General features: G+C 38.0%; 2 protein-coding genes across 5 annotated transcripts; one reads left to right on the top strand and one right to left on the bottom strand.

Moving 5' to 3' along the window:
• Positions 1-402: 402 nt before the first annotated feature.
• Positions 403-2,875, top strand: LOC113538410 (GTP-binding protein Rhes). The gene has a single exon (XM_034310933.2). The coding sequence runs from the start codon at positions 636-638 to the stop codon at positions 1,260-1,262; it is 627 nt and encodes a 208-aa protein (XP_034166824.1). The 5' UTR covers positions 403-635; the 3' UTR covers positions 1,263-2,875.
• A 5,359-nt stretch (positions 2,876-8,234) lies between these two features.
• LOC113538381 (phosphoribosyl pyrophosphate synthase-associated protein 1) lies at positions 8,235-23,750 on the bottom strand. Of its 4 annotated transcripts, none has more exons than XM_053231965.1 (12): positions 23,310-23,750; positions 22,880-23,223; positions 18,921-18,973; positions 18,165-18,231; positions 16,102-16,274; positions 15,440-15,555; positions 14,513-14,568; positions 14,220-14,362; positions 13,149-13,187; positions 10,702-10,772; positions 9,699-9,845; positions 8,235-8,818 (listed from the first exon to the last, which is right to left on the bottom strand). In XM_053231965.1, the coding sequence occupies exons 2-12, from the start codon at positions 23,044-23,046 to the stop codon at positions 8,660-8,662; spliced, it is 1,191 nt and encodes a 396-aa protein (XP_053087940.1). In that variant the 5' UTR covers positions 23,047-23,223; positions 23,310-23,750; the 3' UTR covers positions 8,235-8,659. The 4 variants fall into 4 exon arrangements, with proteins under 4 accessions (XP_053087940.1, XP_034153864.1, XP_034153853.1 ...); XM_034297973.2 differs by having other exon boundaries at positions 22,880-23,037; XM_034297962.2 differs by having other exon boundaries at positions 22,880-23,750.
• Positions 23,751-25,720: the final 1,970 nt, after the last annotated feature.

The following is a 25,720-nucleotide window of genomic DNA, read 5'->3' as shown; positions in this document are numbered from 1 at the left end:
GCATTATGCAGTTATCTCCCGCTTAATAAAATGAGCAAAGAGCAAGCCTTTGTTCTACCGGCGTCTTCAAGCTGTTGTTGAGTGACTTTTTCATCCCTACAGCCACCCTTTCATTCATTATATTTCATTTTTCCTCCAACAATATTAATTTCTCAGTCTTTACTAAGAGGAGAACTCACTGCTTTTTCTGTGTGCTGTTTCTTTGTTTGAAAAAAAGGGTTAGAGAATAAAAACACACACACACACACACACACCTTCCTCCTAGTACACAAACTGGAATCAATGTGCATAAGACCTCACAGATTGGTCTGTTGGACTCCCTGTTATGATCTGATTCGCTCAGAAGAGCAGAGGGCGGAGTCCCAAAGGGAGGGAGTGGATATAAAAGGGAGCACCTGCTATGCAACAGAGGCATCTGTGAGCTTTTACTACAAGTCATAAAAACAAGAGGAGAGGAGTTTCAAGATAAGCCGCTGTGCTGAACGTAAAGAATCTGAGAAAGCTGAAGGAGAAGAAAAAGAAAAAGAAGAAGGAGAAGAAGAAGCAGAGCCTGAAACGTGAAGAAAAATAGAAAGAAACCTCAATTCGTTCTATCCACCAAACCTCTAAGCAGCAGGAGATCCGTTTCCTAGACCATGTCTCTGGACGTGAAGGAGAAGACCCAGGTGCGTCTGGTGTTCATGGGAGCAGCCGGCGTAGGCAAGACTTCGCTGATCCGTCGCTTCCTGAACGACTCGTTTGAGACGAAACACAGGCGCACGGTGGAGGAGCTGCACAGCAAAGAGTACGAGTTCTCGGGCATCAAGGTGACCGTGGAGATCCTGGACACGAGCGGCAGCTACTCGTTCCCGGCCATGCGCAAGCTCTCCATCCGCAACGGCGACGCCTTCGCACTCGTCTACTCCATCGACGATGCAGAGTCTCTCGAGACGGTCAAGAATCTGCGCGATGAGATCCTGGAGGTCAAGGAGGACAAGTTCACGCCCATCGTGGTGATTGGCAACAAGAGAGACCGTGATGAGTGCAGGCAGGTGAGCGTCGAAGATGTCCTGGCTACGGTGGAGCTGGACTGGAACAACAACTTCCTGGAGGCATCAGCGAAGGAGAACGAAAATGTCGTGGAGGTGTTCAGGGAACTTCTCCAGCAAACCAACCTGCCCAGGCGGCTGAGTCCAGCACTGAGACGACGCCGAGAGACATTTCCTAAAGACACCAGCTTCAGGCCTCCTATGAATAAAACCAACAGCTGCACAGTGTCCTAACCTCAGACATCCAACACGTTGAGGACGTTTCTCCAGGAGGAGACATCTGCAAGATGAACAACACCTCCATACTTCTCACTCTGTTTGAGAACACTGAGATCTTCTCTGCATCGTTCTTTCATGCGGGAGAGAAAAATGAACATAACGAAGAACAGGTGAAAACACTGAGCAAAGATGACAACACCCACAATTCCTCTCTGCTTCCTGACTGCAGGTGAGGGAGGACCTGAAGGAAAAAAAAAAAAACAGAATAAATCTATAAATGAACATGAAGGTAAAGAAGTGACAAAGACTCGTTTAAATGTTTGTGCTGCTCCAGAAAAGACGTTCGATCAATGTGTTAATAATATTTTGCATATCGTGTTAGTGTTGCTTGTAACAAAACCACGCTCGCCATATTGTGAAGATTAATTCATAAAAAATCAATTATACACCATGCTGACAAGTTGGTTTTTTTCTGCGGGTTCTTCAGCCAGGGGTTCCTACAATCAACTACTATTGGTTTAGAGACTTTATTATCGAGTTATAAGCTGAACGCTTGGTCATGAGTTTTGAACGGATTTAATCTAAAAGCTAAAACGCTAATTTAAAAAGTCAGCATATTAAAAAAATTATGTAAAAAATATATATTTCAAAATATTATCATTTGGTTTATGCAGAAGATCATTTCAGGAATAAAATTTCTAATGGCTTCAATAAATAAAAATAAATGTGATGGTATTATATCATATTAACCTAATGTGCTTAATACTTAAATAGAGTGTATTTCATTCAAAAAAATAAATCTTTGCTTTGATGGAATAATATTAAAGGAAATTAAATATATTTTTTAGAACGGGGGCCACTCGCTGCAAAAGTTTTGGCACCCACCATCCAGGTACACCAAGCACCGTATAAACCGGGCAACTCATTGTAATTGTGCATTTAAACATATTCTGTATTCAGTATATTATATATAAATGTCATGAATTTTATATATGTATGCATTAACTGATGATGTTGTTATTATGTTTACATGAAGAGATAGAAATATAAAAGTGTATAAAAACAAACCCGATGTTGTCCGCTGTTTGATGAATTTGTTGTTTTGGACTTGTTCATATGCACTTTGTCGAGTATTTTTTTACGTATACGTAAAATGTTTTTTTTTTTACATGAACCGTACATGAATGTATACAATGTGTTTCAAAGAAGAATTAAATTCCTGAAAATGTTTTTATTTTCTTTTTAAAGGATTGTACTCTCTCTGAAATTGTACTCTACTGTCTATACCCTACTAACGACAAAGTGCATTATGGGTATTGTGTACTTCAGGTTAACATATGTTGTCCACTGTAGTTAATAAACAACAAAATGATAAACCTCAGAACAGTGCACTATGTAGTGGATAGGGTGCAGTTTTTGGACGCTTGCTGCATGTTAGGAGTTGCACGTGTTAATAAATGGATGGCATTAACAGAATTTTAAAAATAGAAGCAGTTTGTTGGTTAATGTTCATGGAGATTTTAGTTTCATACATGACTTTCTTAGAGGAAATTGAATTGTCTTTGTTTTAAAAACGCATTTTTGGAAAAGTCAAGATTGGTAATGTAATAAACAATCCAATGAAAAGAGCTCTGACTGATTTTGTTAATCAGTGTTGCCCCCTGGTGGTAACATCAGATCAGTGCAAATAAATATCTGTATAAAGGACACTGGAGCAACAACACGTCTCTGCCGCAATGGTTTTAGAAAGGTTTTTGTTTTTTTGTTTTTTTTTAATTCGTGATTTTGAGATCATCCACACTTTCTGACCATCAGCAGATTTAAAGAGTTTTGTATTACATTGTATTTGGTCAGATTTTACTGTGGATTTTAGTCGTATATATCTACATGTATAGAGAGAGTCTGTCAGGAAAGTGGACACAAAAGTTTAGGCCCAAAGTTAATGCAAACAAATTAAAGGGTTAATTAAGATTAAGTGCTTGAGTGCTTTGGTTATTGAGCAACCCTGATTTGGCCCAGCCCTGCCCAGTGTACATCTAACATTGGCCCTTAAGATCAGAATAAACTTGATGCAGCAAAGAAAAGAAATTCCTGAAGAGTAAAAAAGCTGTTGAATCCTATCAGTCTGGAAAAGTTTAAAAGCCATTTCTAAAGTTCTGGGGCTCCACAGAACCGTAATCAGAGCCATATTGTCCAGATGGAGAAAGTTTGGATTAGTTGTTAAACTTCTCATGAGTGGCCGTCCTGCGGAAATCTATTTAGTTTGCCAGGAAGCACCTGGGTGATCAACGAGAACTCTGCAACAATGTTCTATGGACAGATGAATCAAATGTGGAACCTTTTATTGTTTCCTTTTATGCATTATTAGGCTTTGGTTAAAGATCGGAAGACATTCAGTGTAAAAAAAAAGTGTAGAAATGCAGAAAATCAGGCGAGGGGCAAATACTTTTTCACAGCACTGTAAATAAAAAAAAACTGCAGGTCTACATCATCACACACTGACCTCAGAAGACACTGGACCTCATTTATCCTACAAATATAACTACAAATTACCGTTAGATTCACAGAAGTTGAGAATCTAATACGTTATGGTTTCTATAGTAACAGGGACTCATGCAGTGGGCGCTCCACGTAAACTGATTAAGGAAGGAGTCTCCAGTGTCAGCGCTTTGTAACAGTCAGAGCTGGAATTTTAGGTTTTCTGACATCTTCAGGACAGAGGAGTTTACGCTTCACAGTTTCTCAGTAACATGACAAGCTTAACATAGTTTAATGTGTTAAAACAGCTTTGCATCAGATCGTATCACACCGCCCTGTCGTGGATTATTTTCCTATAACAGCACAACACCATGTGTTTTATTCTTTACTTATAATGGGGGAAAGCTTACTGTGAAACTCGGTGCTTTATACTTAGTTTGTGGGGTCGTTCTTTTCCTAGTTGACAGTTATGATTAATAACGTGAGAGAAAGTCGCTGTTTTCTCCTGATTCATTACACTGCAGAAAATATCATAGGAAGTAAATTATGAAGCTTATTTCTAGATATTTTTACTTATTTCAATTATCCCATAGTGAGAAATATTTATTCAGGATAACTTCGCTTGCTTTCATTTTTGCAGTGTATAAAGGGTTTCTCTACAGCCAATAACACGTACACTCCTGAGCCAAGCACAAAATGGCAAGTATTAAGCTTTTAATGGTCTTAACAACTAATCATTGGCCAGAAAATGAGCGAGAATGAAACAGATGCACTCCTGAGAGCTCCTGTGCCTCCATTTGCTGGTTTCCTTTTGCTGCAGTGAACTGTTTGTTTGGGGAAAAGCTAGAAACAGGGAACTACTTCTATAGTCTTCTTGTACGCAAAGGTCAACCCATGATAATGATTCAAATGTATGATGTAAAATTCAAACTAACACATGTCTTGGTGCACTAAATCCTCCAAAATATCTTCTGGGATGTTTTTTTTTTCTGGAAAGGTTAGTCAATATTTGGTTATCTGCCACACCTGATGCAGCTCATCAAGAGCCACGAGGCTTAAACACTGAAAGCAGTTAAAGAGAAAAGCTATCGCATGCTAAACTCCTTTAATTTTGTTTAATTCTTGCTCATTTCCTGACCACTGATCTGTTGTTTAGACCATTAAAACTTATACTTTGCCATTTTGGGCTTGGACCTCTTGTTTTGCCCAGGAGTGTAATGTGAAAGTTAGCGTGTTATGTTTGGATTGGGTTTACGGTAAGAGTGTGTGATCTGGTGTTGCTTTACATCAAACAAGTTCCTGTACACTGTATTTTTGTTCCTTTAAAAACAGAAAATTAAAAAAAACATGTCAATGAACAAAGCGTGATTCAAGCACACGCACTGTGAATAATGTGTTTTTACAGTAAGGAAATTATAATCATGTAATATACATCATGCAACAGACACACACACACATACAGGTATAGCTTGATTGCCTTAAACGGCATACACACACACTTCCTTACATGGATCACTCACACACACACACACACGCACACACACAATGCCGGCCTTGTCCGTGTGTTTCCCGTTTCCCATCTCAGCTCTGATAGCTGCACATTGTCTCACACGAGGAAGTGGCCAAGAGTCGGTTGCTGTCTAGTTCCTCTTTGGATCATGCTTACACACACACACACACACACACAGACACACTCACACACGCCTCATTCTCACTGCACACAGTCACACAGTGCAGTACAGAGACATTCCACCCTGCCTCACTTTCAGGTAAGTGACATGTTTACTGCTAATTTGACTTCGCTACCTGTCGCTGAATATTTCTGACTTATTTACAGTTTAAACCTGAAGTTGTTTTTTTGAACATTTTGTGGACTAGAAAAGCAAACACACATGACTTGTGAAAGAAAGTGTGAGTAAAGTGCAACGTTGGATTGTATTCTGCTTTCTTCCTTACTGCAATCTTTAGCATAACTGGATAACAGAAGTGAATAAATGTGTGAATGTGAATGAATGAGTAATTTTACAAAACTAACTGAATGTATGAATGAAAGAATAATCTTGTACAGATGAAGGAAAGTATAAATATACTTGAGTAAGTGAATGTATGAATGATTTCATGATTAATTTTGATTATTTTGTGAATAAATGAGTGAATGAATGAATAAATCCATGAACTTTACACAAGTACATGAATGTACACTATGAACAAATGAACAAATAAGATGGCACAAGTTTAAGTTACAATACATAAGTATATAAAGAATCTTACACAAGTGAATGTGTGAATGAATGAATGGATGGATGGATGGATGGATGGATGAATAATCTTACACAAGTGAATACATGTGTGAATGGATGAATAATTATCTTTTTCAGATGTATATATGTGTGAATGGATGAATAATCCTACACAAGTGAAGAAACGGTGTGAATGGATGAATTAATGATGTTTTACTTATGAATAAATGTAAGTAAATGAATGAATGAGTGTGTAAGTGATTAAATGGTTGTGTGTGTAAACAAATAAACAAGTCTTGTGCATGCAGATAAATTAATTAATGCAAGTCATTAAATAGGTGAATGAATGAATGAATGATGTCTTTGCCTCTGGACTTGGTCCAAGCTCCACAGCAGCTTTAATGAAACCTGCGGAGTTTAGAACAAGTACAGCGTCTCTGACACTACAATACGTTACCCAGAATGCATTTCACACATTTCATATCGATGATCCTTTGCAGCTCTGGCTGCTGAGTCGACGTTAAAGCGTAGAGCAGATCATTGTGACCAGCGCTATATGCTTTGCTCTAACGTGATGTATGTGTCTAACTTTAGCGTTCAGTCTTTATGTGGTGTGTGTGACATAACAACATCATGTCATGTGTTTATATAGAGCTACATGTAATACGCCTATTTTAAAACACAGTTACTCAGATCATGGTAATTCCCCTTCACACTTCCTCTGACTTCATGGATGAGTGTAACTTCTGCAATGCCGATGACTTTAGGAAGTCCGATTTCCTCAAATCACTCGAGAAATCTGAACTATTTGAAAGAGTAAAATCAGTCTTAGTTAAATAGCCAAGTGGTGTTTCATCCATATATCTATCCATCCATCGTTACATCCATCCTTCCATCCGTCAGTATAGTCATCTATCCAATGGTAGAGCTATTCATACATTCATCCATCCATATCTATTCATCTGTCCATCCATATATCCACCCATTCATCTGTTTACATCCATCCATCAGTACATCCATCCTTCCATCAGTCAGTGTATCCATCCACCCAACTGTAGATCTATTCATACATTCATCCATCCATATATCACCCCATTCATCTGTATATCCATCCTTTCATCAGTCAGTATATTCATCTATCCAATGGTAGATCTATTCATACATTCATCCATCCATATCTATTCATCTGTCCATCCATATATCAATCCATTCATCTGTATGCATCCATCCAACAGTAGATCTATTCATACATTCATCCATCCATCCATCCATCCATCAGCATAATCTATTCATCCTTCAATATATCACCCCATTCATCTGTATATCCTTCCTTCCTTCCATCCATCCATCAGTATAATCTATTCATATATTCATCCATCCATCCAACATTATAATTTATTCATACATTTATCCATCCATCCACGAGTATAACTATTCATGTTTTAACCATCCATCCATCCATACATTTAGCCATCTATCCATCAATATATTCATCCATCTGTCCTTCAGTATATCAATCCATTCATCTGTATATCTTTTCATACATTTAACCAGCCATCCATCCATCACCATCTGTAAATGCATCCACCACTTCATTAATCCATCAGTAAATCCGTCCATCTTTCCATTCATTCATCAGTCATACTGATCCATCTGTTTTTTCAGATGTGCACCAAGCAAAAGAGAGGCAAAAGTTCAGATGCTACCTATAAATACTAGCGTCTCCATTTTCTTCTAAGCCCACAGCTCCGCCTTCTTGTTTTCTATTGGCTCACAAGAAGAGGTTTGTGAATTCACAGGTCAAAGGTCAAGTATATAGTTGGCTGTATAGTCAGTAGCTATAAGTCCTATGTCCTTTCCCCTTCAGTGAAATGGATTTTCCACCAGGTGAATTTTATTTGTGTTTGTTCTGATCACTTCTTTAGCTGGAAAAAGCAGAAAAGAAAAGTTTTTAGGCTTAAGTTTTTCTCATATCGCCAGAACAAAGGATCAAAAACTGAAAATGGTGTGGCTCAACAGTACATATTGTCTCATATCTCAGAAAATGTCTTTTAAATCAATGTAGTGTTTAAGAAATTATATATTTTTATGTCTAAATATTTAATACAAACATTAAAATATGAAATGTAAAATTTTTATATTTTAAATATTTTATAGAATAAATATTTCTATTTTTTAATTATTTACTTAGCTGGCTGTCAAGCGATGTAAAGTTTGTGTCAGTTAAAAAATTGTCTTATCATTAAAGGAAAGAATGTAAAAAAGAAAATTGTCCGTTTTTCTTGATTTATTGGTCCACCGTTTTATACATGACACCAGACAGATGTGAAAAACAGAACAGAATATTTTTAACAGGAGGTGTATGGTGTGTATTGTGAAATGTAGTGCATATTTCACACAAAAAAGTGGAAGTGAGAACGTTAGAGCACCACTCTGTCCAACAGACACGGAATGACGTAGTGTTTCTCCTCTATCTCCTTTCTCCTCCATGCTGAGACTGTTGTTGGAATAATTACGCTGTAGAAGGAGCATTAGCTTCCTGCACAAGGAATATTTTCATACTGCCGTGCCTTTTTTTTTTTTTTTTTTTTTTTGATAAAACAGGATCTGAAACCACCAGTAAGGCACCACAGGAAAAGGCCTCAGACTGGTCCTGGATCAGCGTGAGGACTCGTTATGCTCATTAACGTGCCGTTAGTCGTCCACGGTGATGTTGCGGAACAGGTAGGCCATGGATTCTCCGTTATGGATGCGACGGATGGCTTCAGCCAGAATCATACTGACGTCCACCGTCTTGATCTTGGGACACTGAAGCTTCTGGACCTCGTGGGGGACCGTGTTAGTCACCACCACCTGTGTGATGAAGCAGTTACGATTACTACCTCAAAGCTGATTACAGGACATGAAGTGTTTTATTCCTCTTACACCACAGCAATTTGCCAATGATTATTATTTATTAAAGAACAACACGTCATACATTTTTACACTTTTATTGCTACATTTAATGTTGTGGAACATCCGCAAAGCAAGTTACTTCCTGTTCTCACTTACGTTATAGCAGCTATAAACAGACGTTCAATCATCAGCCACTTGACTTGACGTTTTTTCTCTCCTTTGACATTAATAAGGCAAGCTTGTTGTGTTTTTTTTTTTAACCGCAAAGGGTAAAAACCCTCTATCCTGACAATGCTGGAAAACCTAAAAGTTACAGCTTTACCTCTGACTTTTTACAAAGCGCTGACACTGGAAACTCATGTGACATAAACATTTAAATCTTTTTTTCCCCTTGTTAAATAACAGCTTTTTTTTAAATCTGTTTATCATTAGTCATAGATTATGTGGAACTTCCTCCACACAGATCTTAAAGATTCGATTGTTGATTCTTTTGTCCTAGTATTTAAACAGTCGAGTTCGCTGTATAGGTCTACACGAATAACATGACAGCGAGATTAACACCAGCGTGTTCTACAAGCCGTGCGATTTACAGTCATTTTCATCCAACAGCACTGACATTAAACAGCACAAGGAAACCTGAGTCACTCACAGTAAACAGTGTATTTCTGTTTTAGCCGTGTGTGACTCACAATGACTTGCTAATTCACTCCCTAATTGAGGCTCTAATGTGAATTAACTATACACAGTATGCTCTAATGGTCATTACTGTAGCTCTAAGTGGCACACATTTACCATTACACAGTTTTACATTATTAGCGCAGGAAGAAAACATCCTCACCTCGTCTATAAGGGACTCCTCGATGAGGCGCGGGGCGTCGGCCGAGAGCAAGCCGTGAGTGGCCATGACGTAGATCTTATACGCTCCTCTCTCCTTCAGAATCTCCGCCACCGCCACAAAGTCCTGCACATCATCGATGATATCATCCTAAAAAATATATTAATGAATAAAAAAAAAAAAGAGATTAAACACATTCAAAAGTTTTTTTTTCAGAATAACAATTGTTGGTCTGTTAAACTGGTCTGTTTATCTTTTATTTTAAAGATAAATGAATTTTTTTTTTTGTATTATTTTACTATTTGTTTGTAAATTATTTTATTGATGTCTTTTAAATTATTTAATCATTTAGACTAACAAGTGTTTTATATATATATATATATATAGATTTTATATACATTATATAATATTTTTATAAACCTCCACCCAAAGAGGCTTTCCATTTTTATATTCTTATTTTTTTTATTTATTTATTTATTTTTTTACTTTCTGAACCTTCTGTGACATTTTCCATGACTGATTTTGATTGAGAACAGTAACATGAAGGGAAAAAAAGAAGAAAACATTAAATTTTATTATGGAGGCTGCAATTCTTACTTTAAAACATTATGTATTTTCCTATTTTTCCAAAATTTCTAGATCTGTGAAAACACCAGCAGGATTTTCTGATTTGTATAATTGCACATTTTCGATTTTATATTCTTAATAAACAGTGAATTGGTGAATGCTAATTCAGTTCATGACGGACCTCTGGGATCTCAGTTTGGGAAAAATATTTCATCTTGTGTTTTTCTGTCTCCCTTTAGTGGTGTTTCTCTGCCATTACACATATAGTGCATTTAAAAAATCCTGGGAGAAAAAATGACATTCCAAAAAAATTTAACAAAATAAAAAAATAAGTAACTTTTTTTTTTTTTTTTTTTTTTTAAATGGACATGTAGCCAGTCAGTACAACAATTATGCTCCAGTACCATGATTTGTGTGTGAAAGAGTGAACAATACTTACAATAATGATAGCGATTCGACCTCCAACGTCTCCTACCACGGTGATGGGCGGTTTCTCTTTAGCCATCATCACTGCACAGGAACATTGAAATGTTATTTATCATCACGTTTCACGCTAAACTTGTGGCTTAAACAGTCGTTTTATGCCTTGACCACAAAGCTCAATTACACACACATACACACCACTGCTTATTTTAGAATACAATCGAGTTAGAATATTAGAAAATAGATATATATATATAAAATTTCAAATTAGACATAGAATATTTTAAGTATGTGGTTTTAGAGTTGCTGTTCACTGTGCATTGTGTGTGTGTGTGTGTGTGTGTGTGTCAAGTCATTCCTTCACCTGCTCCAACCTCATAAATACAGCAATAAACTCAAATAAAACGAGTTACACCTCACCAAACCATGCTGCAAACTCAAACCACATCCTCATTTAAAAGCCAAAACAAATAGTTTGAGCCAAGCTAAAAACATAAATGTCACAATAAAAAAAGAAAAGAAATAAATAGTAAATGAAACGCAAACCTATTGGCTTGTATGTATGAGAGATTTCAGGCAGAGCGAGGAAGCTCTTTCACTTGCTTGTATATATAAATGTGAGAAACCTTTTTTTTTTTTTTGCCAAGTTAATGTTGGATGCTAAAAGGGCACATGTGTACAGCCGAAAGCAGGATTTATTGATATAATGACAAAATTAAATTGAATAGGATTTAAGCAAAATTAACAAAAAAAATGCAAGATACTACATACAGGCCATTTTAGCTCATCACCCTGAGAACAACCAGGACATGACGTCGCTGCTGGTTTTAAAGGTGCTATTGTCAATTTTATTTAATTTCTTAGAAAGATAGATAACCTGACATCTATATAGGACATGATTTTAAAAAAAATAATTAGTTAAGCAATGACATCAGCACAAGTGCATTATTTGGCTGAAAAGTAGTACAGTAAACTGCATTCCCAGAACAGACTGCTTGTACTTTTTTACACGGGCCTTCTGTCAGTATTTTAATCGACATGCCCACAATGCTGCTTCACTCCGCCCCCATGTCAGTCTGAAAATATGGTGGAATCTGATAAGCACTCAGAGCAGCCAGATACTTTTACAGGGAGGAATAGAACCATGCAGTGCTTCTGAAAACCCCAATGACAAGAAACACAGTAAAACCAGAATAAACCCTGGAGTAGAATAAACTCTAATACTAAACTCTTTACAATCTCAAAGTCGCTGTACTGCATACACTTATGTGACTTTTATCACTTGTGATCTTCTGTTTTGTCAACATTGGAGTGTGTGCACTACATGAGTAATCGCATACTATATGATCTTTTGACCTGGAAAGATCCCTGGAAAAGTGCAATCCTGCTTTCTCATGAAAATAAATCTGAGTGTGGCCAATCATGTGACCTTGTCTGGCTGTACAGAAATGAAAAAAAAAGAGAAATAAGAGGAAAATGTGGATTGTTTGGTGAGACTCAGGCAGCGAGGCTTGTCTGTTCTGCAAAGAGAACTATTTGAGAGCTATTTTTATACTGTGAGTTACCAGGAACTGTGATTGTTCCTGTGTGATTTTTCCTGTTCCTAACAACTATTTGGGCATGACATGAGAAATAATTTCTTATAGAAGCAATATTATTTTGTTTAAATTTTGCCCTTGTCCTCAAACAAATGGATGTTCAACTGGATTCAGTGATCTGCTGCGCATGACAAAAGACGACTTTGATTTCCTCCCTGATTCTCTCTGGCTGTTTCTCATCACCGTTCTTGTTACATGGTGTAGCAGGGACCACACTACAAGACTCACTGTGAGAAAACCAAAGCACAGCGATGGGTGTGCACAGTGAGGTCATAAATAAAGTCCAATGGCCTCCAAAGATTCTTCGGGTGTGGTTTTGTGCAAATGAATGGAAGGTGAGTTCAAGCACTAAAAAAAAAAATAATAATAAATCAATCCAATGTTGTTGTACTTCACCTACTTAACCACTCGAGCATCAGTCTTGACTACTGCACCTTTAAAACATCTTTAATCCCAAAAAAAACTGCTTAACCTTCCAGTCAGGCATCCTAACGGTTGCAGTAATATTAAGAATGGGCGAAATTTTCTTTTCAATTCAGTACCAAATCGAAACAAGACCAGCCACCTGATAACAAACCTTTGAAAAGTTTTCTTCTGTCTTTGCAGTTTCTACAGAAAGAAGAAGTTTGCATCAGGACCAGAATCTTGTTAAAAAGTGTTTGATAGTATTTTTTTTTTTTGTAAACCAGATCAAGTTGTGTAGGTTTAAAAGGAATATCTGCATTCTCCAAACCCCAAACACATCCGCACAAACAGCGTCAGGCTGAAAATGTGTAGAGAGATAGCGAGAAAAGCCCTAAAGCACACACACAGTGCAGGTCATGCATTTGAAGCACACAGCAGAGGAGATGCTCAGCTGCCGTACTTGGAAGCTCGATGCCAGGGAACGGAGCTTGGTATCTACCTGTACGGCCGACAAATAAAGGAGGACTGGTTATAAATAAAGCATGTCGATAATAATTCAGCCAGTGCAGAATTAAAACAGAGGCTCTAGAAGTTCCACATAATCAGAACTTCTAGTGGAGGTTAGGCCTGGATTTAAACTTTACTAGCAATGTGTTGTTTCAGTAGCCAAGTCTATTCAAATGTGTTAAATATAACATAACATTTGCTAACTTAGCTAGCTAGTGACCTGCTGGCCGGCAAGTTAACAGCTAGTAAACTAGCTTATATATTTGTTTCATGATATACATTTGTTCCATGATTTGTATCATGTTCTCTCTGATTTAATTAGTAGTAATGTGTCAAAACATGCCATAATAGCAATGATTAATATTAACAAAGTTAGCTAGCTAACTACCTGCTTGCCAGCTAGTTAACAGATAGTAATCTAGCTCAAATTTGTCAGTGTTTCTGTAGCTAAGTCTACATTCGTAGAATCCTTTTATGCCTGATTTAATTAATAGCATTTTAAATGTGGATAATATACTGGAACAGCTAGCACTAACATTAGCAAAGAAAGCTAGGTTACGACATGCTAGCTGGCTAGTTAACTGCTAGAAATCTAGCTCACGTTTGTCAGTGTTTCAGTAGCTGAGTCTTCATTTGTATTCTTCTCTTATCCCTGATTCAATTACTAGTATCCAAACATGGTAAAATATACCAGAACAGCCATCACTAACATTATAAAAATAAATAGTCTCTCATAGAGTTCAGTTAGCATGCTAATGCTGATCATGCTAGCTAATCCCCACCTGTGTCCACAAACTGTTAGCTGGGTCAAATGTTCAGAACTATTCTTTAAATGTTTTTACAAAACAAATGAATAAAATGAATAAAAGGCTTCTAGCTGTTATACAAAATAGCTGACTTTGCATAATTCTACCTGACAACAGTTAGCTCTTTTCTAATAATTAGCAGCCATTTCATCTGACAGATTTATGCTGCATGCAAACAGGTTTAGGTGTTTTTTAGGTGTTTAATGTTTGTTTCTTACAGGGCAGCTCGAGGCCTGGAGGTCCACACGAGGGCCTGAATGCGGGAGGAGAGTTTCGACCATCAGCCAGATCAGACTCAGACTGAGCCTCGCCGTGAATTACCGCCAAACCGAGTCTCAGACGCTCGGCATACGATTGGGCTCTGAATAAACACACACACACGCACACACACACACAGAGGAGAAAAAATAAGCCTGAGGGGAAATTTTTTGATAAACTAGTTTTACAGTAAACTGTGTTTTCACAATCGTTCAGCTGCTCAATGCCAAACACTCGCGAATCTGCGTTTTACCTCTTTGCAGCCGCGGGTGATTTTGCTACAATAACAGCGTTTCTGAAGTCGGGGATCTGAGGAGGAACAAAAGCAAAAAAGAGATGTTTATGTGAGAAAATGAATGATGTAACTCCTAAAGCCATTTTTAATTAAAAGCCTGGTTGAAAGGTTAATAAGCTCACCACTGAGATCAAAGAGGATTAGAGGCAAATTTATGACCATGCTATTGATATCACAATACACTACGCAATAAGAAGAAGAAGAAGAAGAAGAAGAAGAAGAAATGTGTTTAAAAAAGTGTCGATATAGGAAAACAATCGACTTCAGCACTACAGTAACTCTGCTTCATTACACCATCATGTCATTTATTATTTTACTATAACCACACAACCCAAAGGTTTTATTCCTTATTGTTAGGTTTAACTTTTTGTAAATGAAGTTAGTAAAGGTAAACATGTGCTGTTTATCTGTGGAAACTTAATATCGACAGCTTTATTAGCCAACTGATGAAACAGTCCGTCTCCATTAAAGAGACAGACCCAAGATAGAGGAGATCTTTTTTCTTTTTTAAAGCAGAGCTATCAGTACTCTTATCTGGGCTTTCCTAATAAAACCAACCACTCTTGGCCATAAGTAAAATGTTAAAATGTTAATCTAAAGCTATATGCACAAAAATAGAGGATTTGCAGCGTGTTTAACAATTTAACAATCGCTGAAAATCGGTTTTCCCGGTGTGTCCTGCTTTCAGCAATAAATGGACACGTTGTTCCTCGTTGTTCCTCGTTGTTCCTCGTTTATCTGTTTATTTATTATTTGCAGTTGTAGCTTTTTCCAGATAAAACTTGAAAGAATACAGATTAGCAGGTAGATAGAGTCCGTGACTCTGTGAGGGGTGTGTGTGTGTGTGTGTGTGTGTGTGTGTGTGTGTGTATAGAAGTGTGCTACCTCCTCCTGGATGTACTGCAGCAGAAACGGTGAAGCTCGCAGGTTATCCACAGGGAAGTTGAAGAAACCCTGGATCTCTTTCTGGTGCAGATCCATGGTGATGATGTGGGTCAGACCTGGAACACGCACGCGCACGCGCACACACACACACACACACACACACCTCTGGTTTAACTATGCATGAATATGCATTCATCACTATCATGCATACTCAGAGCTGAACGTTCGTAGCTCCCGTGCTTGTGAGATTTGAAGGATTTTTTTTTTATTGCCTACAACAAAGAAGCATTATGCTCTTAATCTCTAATGAGTGTAAGTACACGCCTTAATCCACCAGCTCAGAGCACTAGGCCACATTCCACACCTCAGTAAACACCCAAACACTAACAGATACACGTCACTTATTTTGGCATTATGCACAGCTGTACTAAAATGAAACACCCTAATTATAGCAGCTTAGTGGTGGTATGGGGTGCCAAAACTTTGTGCTGAGGAACAAACGGGCCACTGTGAGTACTTATACACCTAAAATGTGACCTGTGTGGCAGGTGTAGCTGATAAAGAGGCTAATGGGTGTAGCTAGACCTAATAAAGTGCTCACTTAGTGTAAAGTTCACCCGTGTGTGTGTGTGTGTGTGTGTGTGTGTGTGTGTTTCTCCTACCCGCTTTAGCCAGCATGGATGCTAGCAGCTTGCAGACGATGGATCCTCTCTTCCTCATCTTGCACTGCTTGCTGTAGGGGAAATAGGGGATGACGCCGATGATGTTCTTGGCGCAGGACGTCTTCAGAGCGTACGCCATCACCAGCAGCTCCATGATGGCCGTGTTCACATCCCTGAACCCAAAACCAAAACAAGCACTGAACACGCTTATTAGCACCTGTTTATTATAATAAAAGTACTTTTAAATACAGCACATATCCACGTCTTGATAATGTGTATTCTCAGATTTAAAGGCTATTTTTTATTCCTAATGAATTTATCACCCTCAACTTTATGAAATGATTTTTTATTATTATTATTATTATTATTATTAAATCATATTTGGGAAGTTCATCTGAGTGTTTCTGAGAATAAAAGTGTAGGTGATTAGATTTTTTTTTTTTTTCCTAAAGCCTTTTTTGTTCTGGAATCACCCTCATGATTCATGAATGGAAAAAGTTATGATTTACTGGATATATTTATTAGATTAGATTAATGCATGACAAAACAAAACAAAAAAAAATTAAATCTTTCTTTCTTATTTATTTTTATCTAAAGAAAAAAAACGATCACTACATTTTTTATTTCAGCTGAGTCATGAATTATTTAAGCTTGGCATTCAACATTAAATGTTAAAGTAAAATAATCAGATAATAATCAGATTTATACCACAGTGCTGCTGAATTCTGGATTCTGATTGGTCAGAAGGGGTTGATTCATTTTCTATAACAGCGGCTCTGACAGTATTATGTTTTTGTTACTATAGTAACAGCTCATTCACACGGACTCCGCATAAACGTTTTAAAATCCGTGGTCTGTGAGGAAACGTTTATTTAACGTTGATGGAAGGAGTCTCCAGTGTCAGCGCTTTGTAACAGTCAGAGGTAAAGCTGGAGGTTTAAGATTTCTGACATGTTCAGGACAGAGGAGTTTACGCTTTGTGGATTTTCGGTAAAAAAAAAAAAAAACAACAAGCTGTGGGGTTTTTTTCGTCTTATTAACTTTAAGAGAGAAAAAAAAAAAGTCTGGTGACGGAACAACTGTTTATAGGTGCGATAACGGATGTGAGAACTCGCTCGATTGTCGGACCGTTTCCCCCAGACTCAGCTCCAGCATGATCTCTGGAAAGCATCACTCGAGTCGAGTTGAACCTGAAGCCCTTTTTGCTTTCGAGTTTGCATGATGCGATTACGTAATGTAGCCTGAAAGCAAACTGGAGAATCCGATTAGCATCAATCCAACCTGATTAACAGAAACGATGCCAATCCATGCACCGTGACCCAGTTTGTACCGCACCTTTACAGAGACATGAGTCAGCTGAACAGAACGACAGCCTCGGCTTTCTGTTTACTGCCTCAAAGTCTAGATTAACCAGTTAGTGACCACAGAGACTGTGTAAATCCAGTGCAGTGTGAGCAAGGGTTAAAAAGATTTAGAGTGCAACCAGCAAAGCACAAAAAACCTGCACAGAAAGTAAAAAACATTTTCAGAGAAGGTGGGTGGGGAGATTTCTAATTCACTATACAGTATTGCTAGAATTTAGCATTTTCATCAAAAATATATAATAAGAGTCGAATTTGTGCCTCCACATATTTCTCAACGATTGCTAGCTAGCTGATAGCCAATGCTAACTTACGCAATCAACAATGGAATTTTGCACCAAGCTACAGTGACAAAACAAAACAGAAACATAAGATACATGTAAGAAAAAAAAAAGAAAAGACCTTTAAAAATAGGCGTTAATTGACATTAAATATTTATTATCATATCATTGCTGCAGTGTTGAGTTTCGAGGACAAAAAAAAAAAAAACAGTGCAAAGAAGCTGCTGAGGCTTAATTTTACATTTAAACTTAGGGGTAAAAATTCTGTCTATGAAAAGTCAGTGCAAAGGTCATAAATCCACAGCATCATTTTTAAAAAATAAATAAATAACATGCTTAACTAAGGACTAGACATCAGTTCTTGGCCCCACGGTAAAAACGTCGTTATGGTTACAGTGTACGTATCACGTGGCCCTCTCACCTGCGTATGGTCTGGATGATGAAGATGTCCTGTCCTCTCACCGACTCCTTCACCTCCACCGTGGTCTCTGTGACGGGACAGTCAGAGCCGCACTCGGGTTACACACAGGGAAACATGTACATCACCTCGATTCACAGCATTAATCATTCCACAGTCACAGCATGAAAACTAACACACATGCAGCTGTATGTGAACTACTGCTGCAGCTTTCTGCCCTCTTCCTCATACACGAGCTCCCCGACGCCTGCGATTGGCTAGTGTCGCTGTGATTGACGGGGGAGAGAGAGTATGCCCCTCCCACCCACACAGCACCGTCCGGCATCGTCAGGATTCGAACACACGATCATATTTCTGTTGCGCCGCTCAGGAGCCCACTGGAGAGAATTTCTGCAGCATATTACAACAACACTACAGTACACTAACAGCTCCATGAGTCTATAACCTCAGATTTTATTAGTACTAACCAAATAATATAATTTTTTTCATATATCCTCAGATATAAAGTGCACCACTTTATTATTGACCTCCTTTTTTTTAAGCTAGAAATCTGATAGCTAATGCTGGTAATATTTACATGCAATTTTTTTAAATGACTACATTAACCTGTAAGAACACTCCAGGTCTCTTTGTGTGTGTTTGTGTGTGTTTTATGGGCTCTGTTTTACAGAAAGAGTTTGTACTTTGCACTATTACACTCGCTGTACTGACTAAAGTACATACACAGATGTGAAAAACAGAAAATTACACGTAACTCACCTCTGTTTGCCCCCTCAAACACCACCGATTTTCCCAATTCCACACCGAGACGCCTGGAAAAAGCACAAAAAATTATGCTGTGTTAAGGTGTGACCCAATAAGTGATAATGATATTGTTTTGGTGATTTATAGACCTATATGACTTTAAAACCTTCAGCAATACTGTATTAATGTAATGTGATACGATCCCAATAATAAAGCCACTCCACATTGAACTGTCTTTGATTTACTGCCTGTGATATAAATCTAGTTAATAAAAATAAGATTCATTCCGGTGTCTGGGGAGGTGACATTTAAACTTGGCACCTGTACAAATTTTTAGAACTGGTAATATAACATTTCTGAGAAAACACAGATCAATATTTAAAAAAAATATTTATTATTTTCAACAGACATCAACATTTAACTGTGAATCTTAAAGACATTTCTAAAATGTAGAGATAACAAAAAAGGTTAAAAAATTTCAAACCACCAAAAGTTCAGATGAAAATGTCTAAAAATGCACAGAAAAACTAAAAATCTGTCATTTTAGAAAGAATTTCTTGAAGTGTTATTTTTAAAGTGAGAAATATAATGCTGAAAACAATTAAAAGATCAAACTAAATAAAAAACAATAAAAATATGAAATAATTATAATTAAATGTGTACATAATACGTAATTATTAAAGTAATAAATAATAAAAACAACAGTGATGATGGTGGTAACACAACAACAACAACAACGACAACAACAACGACAACAACAACCTAAATGTTGAGTTCGCTTTTGGTTTCAGCGGAGGATTTTTGTTTTTATGAGAGCGTCACTGATAAAAAGCTCGCACTGGATTGTCTCTGCTTTGCATGCAGCTTTCCAAACACGACACATTTTCACAAAAAATGCTGCCTGCCTACGCAGCCTCGTCTCAAACTGAACAAGACGGTATTTTTTTCCCCAAGTGTGTATAATATCGTGATATACAGTGTAATTATCAGCACACACCTAGCTGAAGATATTTTCCAGGAGCCCTTGATAAACTGGATTAGGTGTGTCATCATCATCAGGGTTAAAAATGATCATGGGGAGATTTTAAGCATTCCTGCAACTGCACTGACTGACACACACACACACACACACACACACACACACACACACAGTGCAGAGAGAGCAGGACACTCTTAACAAGTGTGCTTCATTCTCTTCAGCTAAGAGGTTTCATGTTTCGGTGCTAAGTGCTGGAGGACTGGATCATGTTACAGACTCTTCACAATGAAGCACATCTCACACACACACACACACACACACACCACAGGAATAGGTCACACACCATAGCTGTTGAATTCTGGATTCTGATTGGTCACGAGGTGTTGATTAATTTTCTGTAACAGCAGCTCTGACAGTGACGCAGCTCGTAACGCACTCGCTCTAATACGTTATCGTTTCTATGGTAACAGTTCGCTCACAGGGACGTGTAATTTTAAGTGTTTAATTATTGACACGGTGAAGTTTTCCGTTATGTATCATTTATGGAAGGAGTCTCCAGTGTCAGCGCTTTGCAAGTGTCAGAGGTGAAGCTGGCATCAGCTTCAGGCATCTTCAGGACAGAGGAGTTTACGCGTTGCGGTTTCGCAGTAACATGACGGGGTGCGTTTTTTTTTTAATTATTATTATTAACTGCAAGACTGATGTTACGAGACCGACAGGAGTCACAGCTTTTAAAACTAAGCTGAGTCTCCGTTGTTAATGCCACCTCCAAAGTCCCTCTGTGGAGAGAAAAACCTCCCTCAGTGTCCTAATGACAGCATGTGATAAGACCACACACACATACACACACACACACACACACACACATATATACACACACACACACACACCTCTCATTTCCCCCCCCAGACACTGATCTGTAAACATTAACAGGATTAAAGGAACTCCTACCGAGCTCAACTTTTAAACTTAAGTGCAAAAGTTTGCACCCCCCCCCCCCCCCCCACACACACACACACACACACATGCGCACACATGCGCACACATGCACACACATGCACACACACATGCACACACACATGCACACACACATGCACACACACATGCACACACACATGCACACACACATGCACACACACCCTTCTTTTTGTAGCTAAAATGGATAAAAAATATCCAAAAAACCCCAAAAGGCAGAGATAATCAAATCTGATATTTGGATATTTTTTTGCTATTAATAAACATGTATTATTTGTTACTTGTACTGATGAATCTCTTGCTATTAAATTCAATTTTGTCTTCTTGATTTTGTCCTAAAGGTGTGCAAACTTTTGCACTCAACTATAAATCCACATTGATGTTTGTACTATTGATGTTTTAGTTCAGTTGTTGTACATGTGACTTTTAACATTTTGCTTTTAACATCTTTTTTCGCAAAAGGGTTTTTTTTGTGATCACTAAAGTTACATTTAAGTAAAATAAACTAAGAGAAACTTCCTCACATCGTTTCAGGTTTGCATGAGGTCATGTGGTACAACATCTCCATGTTCATTGGCCACAGAGAATAAAGAGGAACGTCATGCTGTCATTATTGTTGTTGATTATTTTCATATATCAGCATATCCTGGAGTATGTTCTTCATATATCACAGTAAATTCTTCCTTTATTTAAAAAATGACACTTTTTTTGTCCATTTATAGTTGCATTTAATGCTCAGGTAAGTTCCTGTTCTCATTTACTTTGCAGCTTCACTATTGTCAGAGCTGCTGTTATAGAAAATTAATCAACACCTTCTGACCAATCAGGATCCAGAAGTCAATAAGGAGGAGCAGTTCTGGTTCATGCTGCAGAATCGGCGCTGTTCTTGAGATCCTGATTTGAACAGGGGTTTTAGTGCAGCGCTGCTGTGTGCCAGTCCCAGTGTGATATTAAACAGTGCTGACAGTTCGACCGGGTCACCGTGATCACGCTCTTACAAAAGCAGCTTTCAAAATACACAGCTGCGAAACGCATGTTTCATCACCAACACTGTGACGGTAAAGACGATTAACTTCAGTAAAAGCGGCAAAACAGTACAGAGTAGCATAGCAGGTTTATCGCAAAGTGCCGATTTGCTAACATTCTAACAAATAACAGGCACTGGGAAAACATTTCATTCTGGAAAGTCACAAAAATGAGAACCTAGTAACGTAGCAGGCGTCTGAGAGTGTGTGAAGTGATGAGTATTAGGGTACAAGGATACGATGATAAGCTAAATCTCTTACTTTAACCATCCATATAGTCCTACATGAAGCCGATTACTTTCCTACATCACATCCTGGAGTGTTTTATTCCTCTTACAGCACAGCGAATTGTGCACAGTTTTTGCTTTTAGTTAGTTCCTGATCTCACGCATGTTACAGCAGCTATAAACAGTCGTTCCCTCACCAGCCTCTTTTTTTCTCTCTTGAAGTTTATCAAACAAAAATAAAGTGCAGCCTGTCACTTTACCGAGAAACCGCAAAGCAGAAATTCCTGTCTTAAGAAATGTTAAAAATACAGCTTTAGAGAGTCTCTGACACTGGAGACTCCTTCTATAAATGTTAAATAAACGTTTCCTTTACAATATAATTCCACCATACACATCCCTGATGTGTGACTACAGCAATGAAAGCGTATTAGAACAGGCACGTTAATATATATAATATAATATAATCCTGCGATTTCGTGGCAGTAGTATCTAAGCGTTCCACCTTTACGACACGCATACGAGTAGCATAAAAGTTTATTATTATTATGATTACACTCAATCAGTGATGCAAGGCTTTTCCCAGTTCGGTGGTTCCTGGAGGTGGGTTGGTTGTAATAGGATGAAAATATGTTACATTTAGGGTTACATGAGTTCAATTTCTGATTATGATGCCTAAAATAGAGTTGAATGATAATGAACGAGTATAATAGAGCAGTGGGATGATACAGTGTATAATAGTATTATTATGATTATGATTATGATACTCACTCAGTGATCTTGTTGGCCAGCTCGGTGCTTGCTGGGATGTTGTTGGCACAGAAGACCCTGTACCCACTTCTGCCCACATTCATGTTGGAGTTATAACCATAGGACAGCTTCGGGGTTTGGGGCCGAGACAGAAGGAACTTGTGGACTCCTGCTCGACTCTTTGGCATGTTCACACACAAGTTAGGGATGGTTTTTTTAAAGGTAAATGTGGTCCTTGTACCCGCAATTTGCAACAAAATCAGCAGTGATACAAATGATTTCAGCACAAACAGACGGACAAGCCAAGTGGGGTTGAGGGAGAAAGCCCAGAAGTACCCTCAAGTGGATCTGATCACGTTTATACACTGAGAGGGGAAAAAAGCAAAGCCAAGGCGAAAAATAATACTAATAATAATAAAAAATTAAAAATAATACAGATCTACTGACTTACCAGAAAAAACTGGATAAACAGAAGAAGAAATGGGAAAATGTCCTATATCATACTACTACTACTACTACTACTACTACTACTAAAAATAATAATAATAATAAAATAAACAAATAATAATAATACCAGTAATAAAAATCTCACTATTTTAACACTTTTCTTAATTCACTTTTATCAGCAAAATTGAAAGTCCACCGACAGAAATCCAGAAATCCCCTGGCACTTTTTTCCCATCTGGACTTCGATCTCTTCCGACATTCAGAGCTCGAAGTCAAACCGACTGCATGTAAACCACCTGAGAATATGATCGGATTCTGCACCTCATACGCGACTAAAGCGATTAAAGAGCAGCGACGCGCTCGCGGTATTTTTGTATCACTGTAAACTTTGTTGCAATGCGGTCGGAAAAAGAGCCGACACGCCGCCAGCTCGCCGAAAGCACCGCCCACATTCACGTGACTGACACGCCGACCAGCCAATCGGGTTACAGTACTGGAGCACGAGGGGCGGTGATGGCTGGGGGGTTTTAACCAATCGTGTCCATCTCGTGTAAGTTTAGGGTGCAGTCACAAGCATGTACAGTAAGATGAAAAAATATTGGCACCCTTGTGTCAAATAAATCTTAAACCCAGTGCTTCTGTTTGACATCTGTAATAATTGAACATTAGACTCAATGTCTGTTGAAAAACTGGTTGGCCTTTCCTTTAATAAAAATGTTAAATAAATAAATAAATAGTTTAATTTTATCTCAAAATAGTCATATTTGGCTATCCTTTTGACATCCATAAAAATATTAAACATTACACTCAGTTTTGGGGGAAATGGTTGGCCTTTCCTTAAACAAAAATCATTTCATTTTTTTAAATAATATTTTCTCTCAAAAACTATTTTTGGCAATTTTTTACATCCATAAAAATAAATTTGGCTTTTCCTTTAACAAAATTCATTCTCATAAAACTTTCTTTAAAAAAAATTCTCTCATAAGCAATCTTGGATACATTTTTGATACATTACTTAATGTCTTTTTTTTCCCTTAACAAACCTCACCATCATACAAATTTTAGAAATAATATTTTCTCTCAGGAACAAATTATGACATCTCTAATAATATTTAAAAAAGTTAAAGAAAGAAAAAAAAATTCTAAAATGCTCTCAGTATACAGGTATACAGATGCTCTGTTGTTACCTTTAACCAAGCACATGAGCAGTGCTCATCTCCAACTCCAACTCAGTCTCTGGAGTTCTCTGTTATTCTCTGCAGGGAATGCCTCCCAATATATTAACTGTAAGGGTGCCAATACTTTTGAGACGGTGTAAAAAGTTGAAAAAAATTTCACTGGTTGCTTTGGTTATTGTCAGGGATTTGTTGAATCAGATCAGGAAAGATAAATTTACAAAGGCAAAGGAATATTCAGTACTCAGATATTCAGATTAGGCAGAGACAAAGGCGATGGCAAAACAAAGCAAAGTCAAAACCGGATAAACAATACGCAAGAAAATAAGTTCCAGTAATGTCACTGTATAATCCAGAAGTGTGACTTTGCGAAACTGGTGAGACCAGGTTATTTAAAGGGCGCCCTAGATAGACATGAGTACTTAGAAATCTGGAAATTGTTAAATGGGGATATGGCTCAAGTGAGGAGGCTTGTAGTTTGCTGCTGGGTTGAGGATCATGTGGAGTGTGGTTAATAGTTTCAATGAGAGAGGACATAGACTTGACAGAACTCATAACTGACCCCCACTCCATGCTCTGAAGACCTCACTCTGTGAGCAGATTGTGAAGATTTGCGTGGTCTACCCCCAGGACTTGGTGCTGTGCGGTTAGGGAGGTCGCTGTGAATTCTCGCTTAAGGTAGGGGTCTAGAACAACCTGAGTCGGGACCCAGCATCTCTCCTCAGGACTATATCCCTCCCAGTCAACAAGGTATTGCCTTCCTACCGTCCTGATATCCAGAATCAAGGACTTCCTTAATGGTAGAGGCTGGTTGTCCTTCCAGGTCTTGAGAAGGTGGTGGAATATTTGTTGGTGTTTCTTCATCTTTGCAAACGGGAACCAAGGATTTCAGCACGGAAACATGAAAAATCATTAGTTCATGTATATAGGTCACCTCAAAGATGTGTTGAAGAATCTTGAATAGCCTGATATACTTACTGATGCATCCTAGGCATACATGAAGGTTTCTGGTTGAAAGCCACCTGGCTCAAAAATGGGTGTGGCAGCATGGCAGCGATCTGCAAAAACCTTGTTCTGCCTTACTGCTTATTCAAAGTGCCTGTGTGCCACCTCCCAGACTTCCTCACTTCTCCAAAACTACGACTGGTAATTAGTGGTAGTAGCATTCATGGGGAAGAAAGTGGGATTAATCTTCCTGGTTGTCTGCGCAGAAGGTTCTTAAGAATCAGCCTATTTCTTG

The sequence above is a fragment of the Pangasianodon hypophthalmus genome, chromosome 2 (genome assembly GCF_027358585.1).
Source record: "Pangasianodon hypophthalmus isolate fPanHyp1 chromosome 2, fPanHyp1.pri, whole genome shotgun sequence".
In the NCBI taxonomy this organism is placed as follows: domain Eukaryota; kingdom Metazoa; phylum Chordata; class Actinopteri; order Siluriformes; family Pangasiidae; genus Pangasianodon; species Pangasianodon hypophthalmus.
This window is presented reverse-complemented; position numbering and strand designations above follow the sequence as displayed.